Genomic DNA, 13,023 nt, shown 5'->3' with positions numbered 1-13,023 from the left:
ACTAATATTGTCTCATTCAGGTCTGATATGGTATCTGGGGTCTTTTTTTTAAATTTTGCCCCAAATGTATTTTAGTTGAGTTCAGCACCCGGACTCTTATTCTATGAATCCATGTTGCATAAATCCAGTATGTGCAAGCTCTTCCATAAAAAATACTTCATCTGGACGGATGCTACTCTGAAATTTGTATAAAACTTCAGCATTAATGGGGCCTTTCCAGAGGTACAAGTCAGATCCATAGACACTCCATAGACATACCATCATTGGAGACAAAGGCTTTTAAAACAGAATTAATAAAAAAAAAAAACCTGATGGTCTCGACCTTCTTTAGTCCAGAGGACACAGTGTCCATGTTTTCCTAAAAAAAAATTGAAATTTTTTTTTCAGAAATTTTTGACCACTTTTCCACTTTGCTTCAGTCCACTTAAAGGAGTTTCGGAACAGAACATGTTGATGTTTCTGCACCAAATATGGGTTTTTCTGTTAATGGTAGAGCTTTAGGCTGCCTTTGTGGATAGCACAGTGGGCTGTGGTCACAGACAGTGATTTCTGCAAGTGCCCATGCTTATGTTTCCACGAGAGAATTGTTCTTGTTTTTAAGGCAGCACTGCCTGAGAGCTGAAGATCATGGGCATTCAGTATTGATTTTCAGCCCTGTTCCCTGTACACAGATGTCTCCACATTATCTGAATCTTCTGATGCACTGCAGATGATGGAATATTTCAGATTGAGGAACATAATTTACATTCACTGCCCATCTTTATTTCTGAGAGACTCTGCCTCTGTAAGGTGCTCTTTGTATGCCCAATCATGTTACTGAGCTCTTGCTAATTAACCGTATCCATTGAAGCCTGCTTCTCCAGCTGTTTCCTGTTCGTATCACTTACATTTCCAACCTTTGTTGCCCCCATCCTAACTTTTCTCAGATATGCTGCAGCCATCAAATTCAAACTGAGCTATTAAAAAAGTCTGTCAACATCTGGAAACAACAATTTGTTTTTCAAATCATTTAACGGCCATCAGACAACATATCAGTTTTGTGGACAACAACGTCAACTTCACAGGGGTAGATGTCACTGAAAATACACGTTCAAATACCTTCTGATCATCCCATACATTTTTATTACCTTAGTCAAGGGTGCTTAGTCATTTACAACATGTGTTGTAAATAAAATGATTATGCATCTTATAAATCTTAGCCGATTAATGAAATAAACAGAAGAGGATATTATTAGAGGAAGAGAGGTAAAGAGAGAAAGAGACAGAGCTAGAGATAAGACAAGACTCAACATCAGACTATGTTTTCTGGCTGTGCTCAGATTAAAGACAGGATACAAGATGGATGCTAAATTAGTTAACGTTGGGTGGCTCACTAATAAAATCCGTCAAAATTCAGTTGTGCTGATTTAAAGTCCCTAAGAGGGGACATACCTGGGATTCAAAACCATTCAAAAATGATCAATCATCTTGAAAAGAGACATGAACCTTTTTCAAGAACTAAAAAGAAGTCCAGATGTTTTCTTCAGATGCACAGATTATTTTTTCTACCTCTATCTTGTCTGTATTCTGAATAAGTCTTCCTGCAGTAGCAGAAAAACGACTAATGACTTATTACAAATCCATCAATCTCCTACAGGAGCACAAACATGGAAGAGACAGGCTGTGAGGGCTGTCATGACCTGGATGACTGGAAATATACAAAAAATATAAACTGAATTAGAAGAAATGTTTCATGCCCTTTCTTATGTTGTAAGAACTGCTTCCTGATCCCATGAATGGTCAAGATCCCCTTGTCAACTAATAATATAATATAATATAATATAATATAATATAATATAATATAATATAATATAATATAATATAATATAATATAATATAATATAATATAATATAATATAATTGGAATTTGGGTATGTGAATAGTTTTTTTTTCAACTACTTACTTTAAAAAGGCAGTTTGACTTACATTTTGTCTGCTGTTTAGTTGGATTAGCCACCTCATGAACATAGTATGCATTCTGACCTTGTCTTTAGATGACAGAGTAAAACCAGCTGTACAACAGAGATTTTATCATCACTTTTTGTCTGTAGCATTTCCATTTTAAAACACTTGATGTTTGAAAATAGCTGCAACTGAGGCTGAATTGGTAAGCCGGACATGAATCATGTCAAGGATGCATTCATCACCAAGACGTTTCAGAGGATCAAATAGCCAACCTGCTGCCTGATTTCCCCATCCAAGCACGAGGACTGTTTTGAATGAAGAGGATTTGAATGAAATGCTGACAACCACTGAAACACACAATGCTGCATTTGAGTACACTTTGTTTGGTTTTGTTTTTCATTTCTTAAAATTTGTTTTTAAAATCCCCATGTACATGAAAAGCTAATTAACCACCATCATTTCCAGTCACTCCATCACCGTTTCTGATCAGGTCATATAGATTAGATATCAGGATTACAAATACATATTTTAATTTAGGCAGAAAGAAGAAAACTTAGTAGATTAGGGCACAGAAGGGATAAAAGCACTAAAGAGAACAGGTGTGTAGAAGTACAGCAACTGGAGCACCCCTGGGAATATCCAGAATATGATGCAGAAAACATGCAAAATACTTAAAAATTCATTCCACATTTCACAAAATACTTTCAGAAAATGAAACCGCCGTCCTCACTTTGTTTTCAAGTATATTATGTTTTACAAAAGAATAAAGACAAAACTCTTCTGAAATGGGAAAGTTTAGTAAAGTTAGATTTGTTGTGGAGTAATTATTTTACTAGCCTACTTTTATTGGACCATTTTTGTTGCCGTATCATCTGCTATGGGGCACAGTATGGATTCAAAAATAAATTACGTTTGCGACTGGTCAGAAATAAATGTTTACTGAATCTGTTGTTCTGATCGTAGCCTGGAATGGTATAGATCATTTAAATAGTGTTAACTTTCCAATGGGGTAAAACTTGTGTAGGTAGTTGGAAGGGAGAATAAATAAAATACAAATTTATGCCACAGGATGTATGGTCCCAACAGGTTAAAGATCTTTTGATTTTTAATATATGAATTATAAAACTTACAGAAAACTTAAAATGTAAAAGTTTAAAAAGGAAAAATAATTAATTCCATCATGAAACATCCATTGTTGACATATTTTAGTTATAAGTGCTTTTTTTTCTGAAAACATTGTTTGTTTCTGAAATATTGTTTGATTTTGTAAATGAGGAATTGTTTGATAAATTTGCACTGATTTGACACCCTAATATATTTTCATGTTTCCTCTCTGGTCCATACAGATGTTCATGTAGTACAAACCAAACAAACAAAACAAAAACAAAAAGGACACCTTAAAGGAAAGATAAAAGTCAAACAGTGACATATCTCCACCTTCACTTCAACAGCAGGGGAGGAGAGGTCAGCTGGATCTGAGCATATGTGTCCAAGTGGGACTGACTTGTCAGTTGATATAAAAGCAGAGTGGCAGCATCTCTCCGGTCACTTTAACTTGATGTGACAACAGGACTCAACATGGGGAAAATTAGCATCTTTGAGCTCCTGTTACCCTTCCTACTCACGAGTGTAGTTTGCTTAGAATCAAAGATAGAAATTACTGTATTCCTTCCTGGTAAAAAACTAGATTGGACAAACGCAAGACTGTACTGCCAAAGTAATTACGTTGACTTGATTACTTGGGACATAGTGGGCACTGACCAGCTTAGTACGTGGTTAAAAGGACAATCATCGTTTTTCTGGATCGGTCTACACAGAGATAATGAGACAGCTTCAGTTTGGAAGTGGATAAATGTGAAGTGAGTATCCTTTTTGTGTATTTCTTGATAATGATGTTAACTTCACTGTTAAGTGTCTCTGCATTTCTGTGTTTTTTGCAGAACTGGTGAGGGACTTTCAGGAGACTATGTCTCACAAGACAGCAACTGGGGTGACTTAAAATTAACTGGTGACTGTGGCTCTTTTCAGCCTACAACTGGTAAGTGGAACAGTAAGACGTGCTCCGCAGAGTTTAAATTTATCTGCTATGATGACAACCTGGTGGTGGTGACTGAAAACAAGACATGGGAGGACGCCCTGAATCACTGCAGGGAAATGACAACATCATCATACCAGTATGACCTACTGAGTGTGACCAGCCCACTAGACTACAGCTATGTCAGAGACAAGATCTACAGAGCCACCACTGATGAGGTTTGAGGGTTAAAACTGTTTCCTTCAGAACATTTTAACTAGTTTTCAAACTTAGTCTTTAATTCAACATAATCATTAAGATTTAATTGTTTTATTTTGGTCTTTTAAATAAACTAGTGTCCCCTGAAATGCATCAGCACTCACATAAAGAATTTCCATGAAAGGTGATTCTCAGACTCTGCACTGTGCTTGTCAGGTTTGGACGGGTCTCCGCTTCCTGGCAGGGGAGTGGTGGTGGATGGATGGAGAGGAGGTGGATCACAACAGCAGCCTGCCAGACTGCCCGACCCTTTGGCAACACTGTGGGGTCTTCTCAAAAAGTGGCAGTAACTGGATCACAAGGGACTGCTCAGAAAAAAGAAACTTCATCTGCCACCGTACGAAGGTGCAGACCTAAACTGACAGTGTAGAAAACACAGAGGAAGATTAGATTGAAGTCTCTTCACTGTAGGCCGAGTTTTAGGATTTTATTTTACATTGATGATATTTATATAATATTCAGTTAATCATTGTGAAAGCAGACATGTATATGTATTTTATTAAGAAAAACAAAGCAACCAACATATATTAGATGGCAATTTTGATTTAAAAAAAATATAAAATTTGTATTTTAACAAGTTTTTAATCATTTTGGATTATATTTGCTTGAATTGTTAGCATGGGGTTTGGTTGGCTGTTGGGCCTTTTGGGTTGGTTTGTTCTAGATGAATGATCCTATGGCTGGTGGAGGTATGCGCTCTCTGAGTGCTTCTAGTTTAAAATGCTTCTTGGCTATTTGTTTATGTGACCTAATATGTATTGATATGCAGTGATTTGTTGTTGTTTCCCCTTGTTTAAATGGCTGTCATATTTATGAAGATAATTGGTAGACGCTTCAGTTCAGCCACAACCAAAGTAACAGTATGTTAAAATGCCGACTTAAAACATTTAAATCCTTAATGCAAATGGACTCAATGCTGCAGAGCACAACAGGCAAATTATTTTCAATATTTAAATATCCAAATAACATTCAAATGAAACTTTGTAAATACATTAGAAGTAATTAATACAGAGAGGAAGAGCTGCATAAATGAGTGGATTTGTCCTTTAAAGCATTTTACGACTGATATTAATATTTCTGTAGATGGTGTTGACTGCCTATGCGGCTAATGGTTTCTTTTTAGTTTCCTGTTGCTATATGCCATAAAGAAAAACAAATATAAGACTGAATTTGAAAGAAAAAAGCAATAAATAAAAAATTAAAAAATTAAATAATTGTTTGTGTAAATAATTTGTGTTTCATTGAGCACACTTTGTATTTGGGTACACTTCACTTTATTTCTTGATATTTGTTTTTAAAATCACCATTTACTTAGATGACAAAGCAAATTAAAGACAATAACTATTTATTGTGTTTATTTCTCATTACACATCACTGTTTTTGTTCTCTTTATATATATATACTGTATATATGTATACATCCTCTGCAGGAGGAAAAGTATGGTGACACAGAAAATAAAAATAGAAACATCTATTAATATGCATGAATAATACAGACACCTTAGAAATGGATGATAACTAATTTTGACCCATTTTATAACATCCATATTTACTTTCTGCCTTCTATCCTTGGTTGTTAGTATGCAGGGTATTTCCTGGATAAGTCGCCCGTCCATCACTGGACTGAAGTCAGAGACAAACAGCCACACTCACAATTTAACCATCCAGTTCAGAGCCAATTAAATAATTCAACTGATAATTTGAAGCAAAAACTGGATCACCAAAATTCACTCCACATATCCCAAAATACATTCAGTGTAGGAGGGAAAAAACATCCATTCTCATCTTGTTTTTATGTACATGTTGTACTAAAGAAATGAAGACCAAACACCTCTAAACCTGGCAAGTTTGGTAAATGTATCTACACTAAGGAGGGGATTTCCCTTCCTGGGAGGAGAGTGGTGGTGGATGGACAGGGAGGAGGTGGACCACAAAGGCAGTCTTCGAGACTGCCGACCTTTTGGCAACACTGAAGGGTCTTTTTAAGAAGAGGCAGTAACAGATCACAAGGGACTGCTCAGAAAAAAGAAACTTCATCTGCCACAGTAAAGAAGTGCAGACAGAAACTGACAGTGTAGAAAACACAGAGGAAGATTAGATTGAAGTCTCTTCACTGTAGGCCGAGTTTTAGGATTTTATTTTACATTGATGATATTTATATAATATTCAGTTAATCATTGTGAATGCAGACATGTATATGTATTTTATTAAGAAAAACAAAGCAACCAACATATATTATATGGCAATTTTGATTAAAAAAAAATATAAAATTTGTATTTTAACAAGTTTTTAATCATTTTAGATTCATTTTGTGTAAATCCTAATGACATTATTACATTTAGAAATGAACCATAAGGCTTTTGACATGCATCAAATGTCAGCGATAAGGAGAAACCAGGCAAGCTGAAGGAAGCTGGAGATCTTTGGATGACATCTCTGAACGTAAGGAAAGGGTTGTTGAAGGGTGTTGTGAGGGAATTGTATGACACATCATTCTACAGAGGGAAGGGATTTACATAAAAGGTTATCACATGCTAAGCTGCAAAAAATAAATAAAATAAAATAAAATAAAGTAAAATAAATAAATAAATAAATAAAAAGTTCCCATTGATAGCAGGTTAATGGGAACTGATTAAATGAAGAGGGAAGGATTGGACCTCCAGTAGTAACCTGTGTGATGAAGGGATCACTAGTGTTTCTTTTATTGTTTAGGAGCTGTGTCACATGAAATAAACTTAAAATAATACTACCACCTTATTGTCAAACAGAACCTTGTCTTACACTTGTCTTACGCAAATATTAGTGTTTCAATGGAAGAAAAATTATATTTAGACATACTTTAGTGGAAAGTCAAGAATTTGACTGCAAACTGAAAAACAAGTTTAAGAGGTTTAATGGATTTATTAGAAAAAATATCATCAGAATATTATACACGACTGAGACACGCTCTGAATTCTGCAGGATTGTGTGTGATATAGAGGTAAGACTGCAAATGTGACTTTAAAAGAAGATTCTCACTGGGGCAATTTTACTACTATTGTCTCTATTTGGATATGGATGTGTTTTATGGAGCAATGGATCAAGTGCATCTAGTGGAAAGAGCAGTAAATTTGATTGCTTATTCCTTTGTGGAGTAGTTAAAAAAATGCTGGATATTATTTTAAAACCTTAAAGGTCCATATCACAAATTACAAAATAGACATCGGGGGATGAAGAGCGACAGCGCCGTTTTTGTGACAGTAGGTGGCAGCAACGCACTGAGCTATACTTAGACTGCCGGAGGGACAAAGAAGAAGAAGCAGCAGCAGAAGAAGAAGCAGAAGAAGAAGAAGAAAAGCCGGAAGCATTTCTAAGTGACGCCTGGCTCACTTCCGTTTGTCATTTAATGACAGTTTCACGATTGTGTGTCTTCTCTTCTCTTTTAACGTTGTAAGTTTCATTTATTGAGTTGTTATTTTTTGGTTCATAGGTGCTGCCATTAGCTCTAACCCTTACCACAACAGGGACAATCTTCGTGCGAATATTATCAGTGATAAATACCTTGTTAGCATAATGTATCGGCGTGCCCACGCCGGTTAAAGACATTGCAGCTTAGCTAGCTGAAATACAGATTATTCATTTTCTTAGCAGATTTACACGACTCTGTTGCTTTGTTAGGTACTCATTTAATGAACACGCTTAAGGTTTTAGAAGGCAATGGAAGATTTGTTTTTATCCAATGTCATTTAGCTGTTGTGCTCGTGTATATGAGACACTGACTATCTTAGAACACTTGACGTTCTTCAGTTAAAAACATGTAAGGTTAAATTGGTCTAACTGTTTTATGAACGCAGCAAACAGGTTATCTTGTAAATTGTTTTATGCTGTAAACAAAGCAGTCATTGAGTTACTACAAATTCGTAATTTTCTCGCTTGATAATAGTTTTGAGACAGCGAGAAATTTAATTCAGCACATTTTTAGTTTTAGTATTTCTAGACAAACATTTAACAGACTTAAGTCTGGAGCTGTAAATCAGAATGCTGTCTCGGGCAATATGTGATAAGTATTATTTTGAATGGTATAATTATTTAATGCATTGCATAGTTGTTTTTAATGTGTGTTTTCCTTGTTTTTTTTTATCTCCAGGCTGAGCTGAATTTAGTCGCCATACATCATGACGCTTTTTCACTTCGGAAACTGCTTTGCCCTGGCCTATTTTCCCTACTTTATAACATACAAGTGCAGTGGCCTGTGAGTGTCTGAATTGGGGAAGATGCAAAGTTTGTGATGACTGAAAGACACTTGTTTGACTTTAGATGCTGTGTGATGCCATCAGTGAGATCACAACTAAAGAAAGTTCATTAAGAAGAAATCTAGTTGTACCATAATAAATAAAAATAAAGTAATACCTTTGTTGCAGCAGTAACATGTTTAGAGACTGTAAATTCTCTATAAGATAATAATCTTCTTAGTAATGTCTGAGGTTTTGGGAGAGGGTCTACATAATCCTCTTAGATCTGCACAGCATGTTCATGAATTGCCCAGTATGTTCACTAAAGGCACTTTTTTCCTGTGTGTTAAGGCACTTATTATTTTAACTCGTATCTTAAAACTTTGTATTCTAAAGTGGAGTTTTTTTTTTCTTCTTTTACATAACGTTAAGCTGACATGCCAAGCATTGTGTCTCAGGCCTAGGATTTAACTCTGTGTTTGTCTGTTAAATGCTTAGCTCAGAGTACAATGCCTTCTGGAGATGCGTCCAGGCTGGTGCAACATACCTTTTTGTCCAGCTCTGCAAGGTGAATGACTTTCTCTGATCTGCTTTTTTGGGGGGGGGGCTTGTTTTTACATAAAAATTAAATGTTTCTCTTTGTGTGAACGTGGCTTGTTTAACTTCCTCCTTCAGATGCTTTTCCTCGCTACATTTTTTCCCACTTGGGAAGGAGGAGCAGGAGTTTATGACTTTGTAGGGGTGAGTGTTTAAACTTCATGAGGAAGCACACTGAATACTAGCTTTTTTTTATAACATAATATTTGTATTTGTGTGTTGTGTTGTCTTCTAGGAATTCATGAAAGCCACAGTGGACCTGGCAGACCTGTTGGGCCTCCACCTTGTGATGTCTCGTAATGCTGGTAAAGGAGAGTACAAGATCATGGTAGCTGCCATGGGCTGGGCAACAGCTGAACTTGTGATGTCCAGGTTGGCAGTCAGTCTTCCTTTTTAAAAACAAAAAAAAAAACAAACTTGAATTTCTAGCTCATTAAAAAACACTGCATCTCTATTTATTTATCTCTTTGTGATTCTTCAGGTGTATTCCTCTGTGGGTTGGAGCAAGAGGGATTGAATTCGACTGGAAGTACATCCAGATGAGCTTTGACGCTAACATTAGTTTGGTGAGTAGCTAGACTTCTTTCCTGTATCTTCTAAATTTAATCACTCTATGTATTTTCCACTCAGTCTTTAGTTTGCATTTGGACATTTGATTTCAACAGTTTTTATCCATTTGACATCCACATAAAGTTTTTAACAAATCGTTTTTACCAAAAGCTACTTGCACTTATAAACTTCATCATTGCAACAACTTTTCTCCTGTTTGGACGTTAAGATGAAAATAAACATTCATTTGCTCCATCCTCTAATATTGACATTTTTGTTGAATGTGTATTTTATAAAAATGTACTTGTATGAAAAAAAAAAAAGGAATGAAAATGTTTGTGATTGTACAGGTTCATTACATTGCTATGGCATCGGTGGTGTGGATGTTCACCCGATATGACCTCCCTAAGAGCTTCAGGCTGCCTGTTACCGTTCTGCTGGTTCTGTGTGTCTATAAGTCCTTCTTAATGGAGTAAGTTTTGCATGCTCTATACAAACATATGCAAGTCAAGACATTCAGTTTAAGGATGACAAAACTAGCCTTTGTTTAAAAACTAGTCCTGGAGTATATAGCTCACTCAAACTGGGAGTCTAAAAAGTATAACATCAGTAAAAGAACGGCTGAGTCTGACCTCTTAAGTTTGATATAACTTAGAAACAGGAAGGAGATAAAGTTGTCTTGTCCACACTTCATGGACAGAATTACTTACAGAAGAATCTTCTTATCAAAACTGATGTAAAAACTTTCATATTATCAGAGTTGAAATGATTTTTAAAAGTGAAACTGTAGTTCAGCTTGCGATGCTGAGCTGCCCTCAAATAGCTGAACATGACTTTATAAACCACATGATGGCACCACTACTACAGAAAATAAGTTTCATTGTAAACCATGCAACAATAGTAAAAGCTTTATTCATTCACTCATAAGCATGGATAACTGGTACTTTTGTATATAGTAATGTGGCTCTTGTGTTACAGCTTTACTTTATTAAAATATATATGTACAATGGAACGTCAGCTAATTTGACCTAATTTCCATTTACACAGCCTGAAATGGAGTAAACATGAATATATGTATGAGTTGAATTTATTATTTGTTGCACTGGCATTTTTCATGGTTATATTTGAATTTGTTTAACTGTTAATTTAATATCTGTTCATATTGTAAGTTAAGTAATTAAGTAATTCATCATAATTCATCAAAATCATCAGTAAGTGATGTCCACTCTGCATCCGGCAGATGTTACGTTTTTCTTTTTGGTCCTATAAAGTTAAAAGATTTTGCCACAGCACTTATGGCTCTGTAACTAGGTCTTCACATTATTTTTCACAACATTCAACCCCTTCTCTGCTATGAAAACCAAATATGAAATCCCACCATTGTGATATAAAACCCAGTCATATCACCTTTAGTGCTGTGAAGTCTTCTGCATTTGCTCTTTACCATCAGAAGTGATTACATATAGAAAAGAAGGTAGAGCTGAAGAGTGGTACTTTAAATATGATATTATCCATTAAGTTATTGATAAATAAATTTAATATTATGAAAAGATCAACAACACACTGGTTAGGAGTGAGCTTTGTGATTACATAATGACCGTTTGTGCAAAATATGTTATTGTCTTAATATTTAATGAATCAGTTATTTTATTTTTTTTATTTCAGAGTCTAAAGCATCTGTCTTCCTTGTTAGCTTCACCTCCGAGTCCTGAAATGTTCTCGTTGCTCTTGCGTATTCTGACAACCTCAGAAAGACAATCACGGCCTTGAAAACCTGAAATGTAATGTAAAAGTTAGCATAGCAGAATTTACAGAAAACAAAAAGATTATAAATAAAGGCGGTTTTAGAAAATTTAATACTCCTGAAATTATTCAAATTTGTCCTTTTCTACAGATCCCATTTTTAAAATAACTTGTTTTACTCTTTCAAGAGTTTTTACTTCATAGTCATATTTATCAATTGTACAGGTTTAATTATTAAAATAATATTTCATCACCTCCATCATGTTGGTGTGGGCGGTGTTTTGTAATATTAGTTTGACTTAATATCTGATATTTGCATGTTTAAACCATGTTGAACATGTTCCTCTCTGTTGTGTCCTCAGGTTGTTTGTCCACGTCTTCCTGCTGGGCAGCTGGACAGTGTTACTGGTGAAAGCTGTGCTGACTGGTGCCATCTCTCTCTGCTCACTCTTCCTGTTTGTCACTCTGGTTCACAGCAACTAAGCAAACGTCAGCATCAGGGATAGGCCTTCAATGGCCCCTGGATAAGGGGTGTTTGTGTGGCCTTTGTCACCATACACCTCTAAAGATTATTGTCAGTGGGTAGCGGAGTGATCTAACTGGCACAAATCACCAACTGGTTTTCTTACCAGTTTGTTGTGTTCAGTGCGAATGGACCAGTGATAGAAAAATGTGCTCAAGAGATCATTTTGTTCAATTTCACTCCATCAGTTGAAGGTGCAGAATAAACTGTGACATCAGAAGGTTTCTGTACTGTGATTGGTCAACATGAGCTGCTTTGGTTTTATAAAATGTGATTTTACATCAGAGTAACTACAAATGAATTAATACTTTATAGGAAAAAATCTTTTCTATGTTTTCCAGTGAGTGAGGATAAATGCATTTATCATATAGTGAAGTAGATTTTTAATTAATTAAGTCACTGCTCCTAGACAGTTAACTCTGTAGCCATAAATTTGTCCATTTATTTATATTCAAATAAATGTTTTTAAACACAACTGCTAATTTTCTTTTAACACATGAAAAGAAGTCTATCACTAATCTGGATTTCTGTGGTTTCTTTGTAATGAAATGATTGTCTTATCTCAGTGGCAGTGTCCTTATTTATCAGATTGTGATGTGAAATATTTATGTATACATAAGAACTTAATTCATACAGTTTTTTCTAAACCCAGGGAAATTTAATTTGGGTATGCGCAATGGTCTAAAATGACGCATCTATTTAAATTATTACCAGTATATAGCTTGGCTACTGATCAGTTCAAATGATGCTAGAAAATAAATCATCTGTCCTAAAATTGTCATCAGAAAGCTCTTTCAGTCTATTTAGTAGCCAAAGGGAAAAGCAAAGACTTTGATGTTAAAATGAGAATATTATATGTGTAAATTATTACATGAACATAAAATGTGATTCCTGAACCAACTTAATTTTTCCTTTACAGGTAAACGAGCTATTTTCCCACATTCCTACTGTTACTGTTGAGACTAAGAAAATCAGGCCAGCCTGAATGAACGTAGATAAGACTGGTCTCCTGGGAGTGATGGAGGGCAAAGCAAGAAAAGACTGCCCATTACACTGGTTTTGGCTTTAAAAACACCTTTAGTGTACAGCTAAAGAGAATCCAGTGAAATGTGAGAGCTGGTGGAAAAAGCAGACAGAAGGAAAACTTCTTCAAGCTTAATGTTT

At 35.4% G+C, this 13,023-nt stretch overlaps 2 protein-coding genes across 2 annotated transcripts; both read left to right on the top strand.

Moving 5' to 3' along the window:
* Positions 1-3,511: 3,511 nt before the first annotated feature.
* Positions 3,512-5,412, top strand: LOC121642055. Its single transcript, XM_041988523.1, has 3 exons — positions 3,512-3,803; positions 3,885-4,197; positions 4,394-5,412. Exons 1-3 carry the CDS (start codon positions 3,523-3,525, stop codon positions 4,592-4,594), a joined length of 795 nt encoding a protein of 264 aa, XP_041844457.1. The 5' UTR covers positions 3,512-3,522; the 3' UTR covers positions 4,595-5,412.
* A 2,133-nt stretch (positions 5,413-7,545) lies between these two features.
* Positions 7,546-12,420, top strand: tmem147 (transmembrane protein 147). The gene is made up of 8 exons (XM_041989104.1): positions 7,546-7,665; positions 8,363-8,467; positions 8,946-9,015; positions 9,123-9,188; positions 9,280-9,416; positions 9,526-9,610; positions 9,944-10,065; positions 11,699-12,420. Exons 2-8 carry the CDS (start codon positions 8,391-8,393, stop codon positions 11,817-11,819), a joined length of 678 nt encoding a protein of 225 aa, XP_041845038.1. The 5' UTR covers positions 7,546-7,665; positions 8,363-8,390; the 3' UTR covers positions 11,820-12,420.
* Positions 12,421-13,023: the final 603 nt, after the last annotated feature.

This window comes from Melanotaenia boesemani, chromosome 6 (genome assembly GCF_017639745.1).
Source record: "Melanotaenia boesemani isolate fMelBoe1 chromosome 6, fMelBoe1.pri, whole genome shotgun sequence".
NCBI lineage: Eukaryota > Metazoa > Chordata > Actinopteri > Atheriniformes > Melanotaeniidae > Melanotaenia > Melanotaenia boesemani.
The sequence above is the reverse complement of the archived record's forward strand: the minus strand, read 5'-3'. Positions and strand labels throughout refer to the sequence as shown.

Coding starts and splice junctions, on each gene's coding strand:
- tmem147 (XM_041989104.1), top strand. CDS start 8,391: ATGACGCTTTTTCACTTCGGAAACTGCTTTGCCCTGGCCTATTTTCCC. Junction 8,468..8,945: donor ACATACAAGTGCAGTGGCCT/GTGAGTGTCTGA, acceptor TTAAATGCTTAG/CTCAGAGTACAATGCCTTCT. Junction 9,189..9,279: donor GAGTTTATGACTTTGTAGGG/GTGAGTGTTTAA, acceptor GTTGTCTTCTAG/GAATTCATGAAAGCCACAGT.
- LOC121642055 (XM_041988523.1), top strand. CDS start 3,523: ATGGGGAAAATTAGCATCTTTGAGCTCCTGTTACCCTTCCTACTCACG. Junction 3,804..3,884: donor TGGAAGTGGATAAATGTGAA/GTGAGTATCCTT, acceptor TGTTTTTTGCAG/AACTGGTGAGGGACTTTCAG. Junction 4,198..4,393: donor ACAGAGCCACCACTGATGAG/GTTTGAGGGTTA, acceptor TGTGCTTGTCAG/GTTTGGACGGGTCTCCGCTT.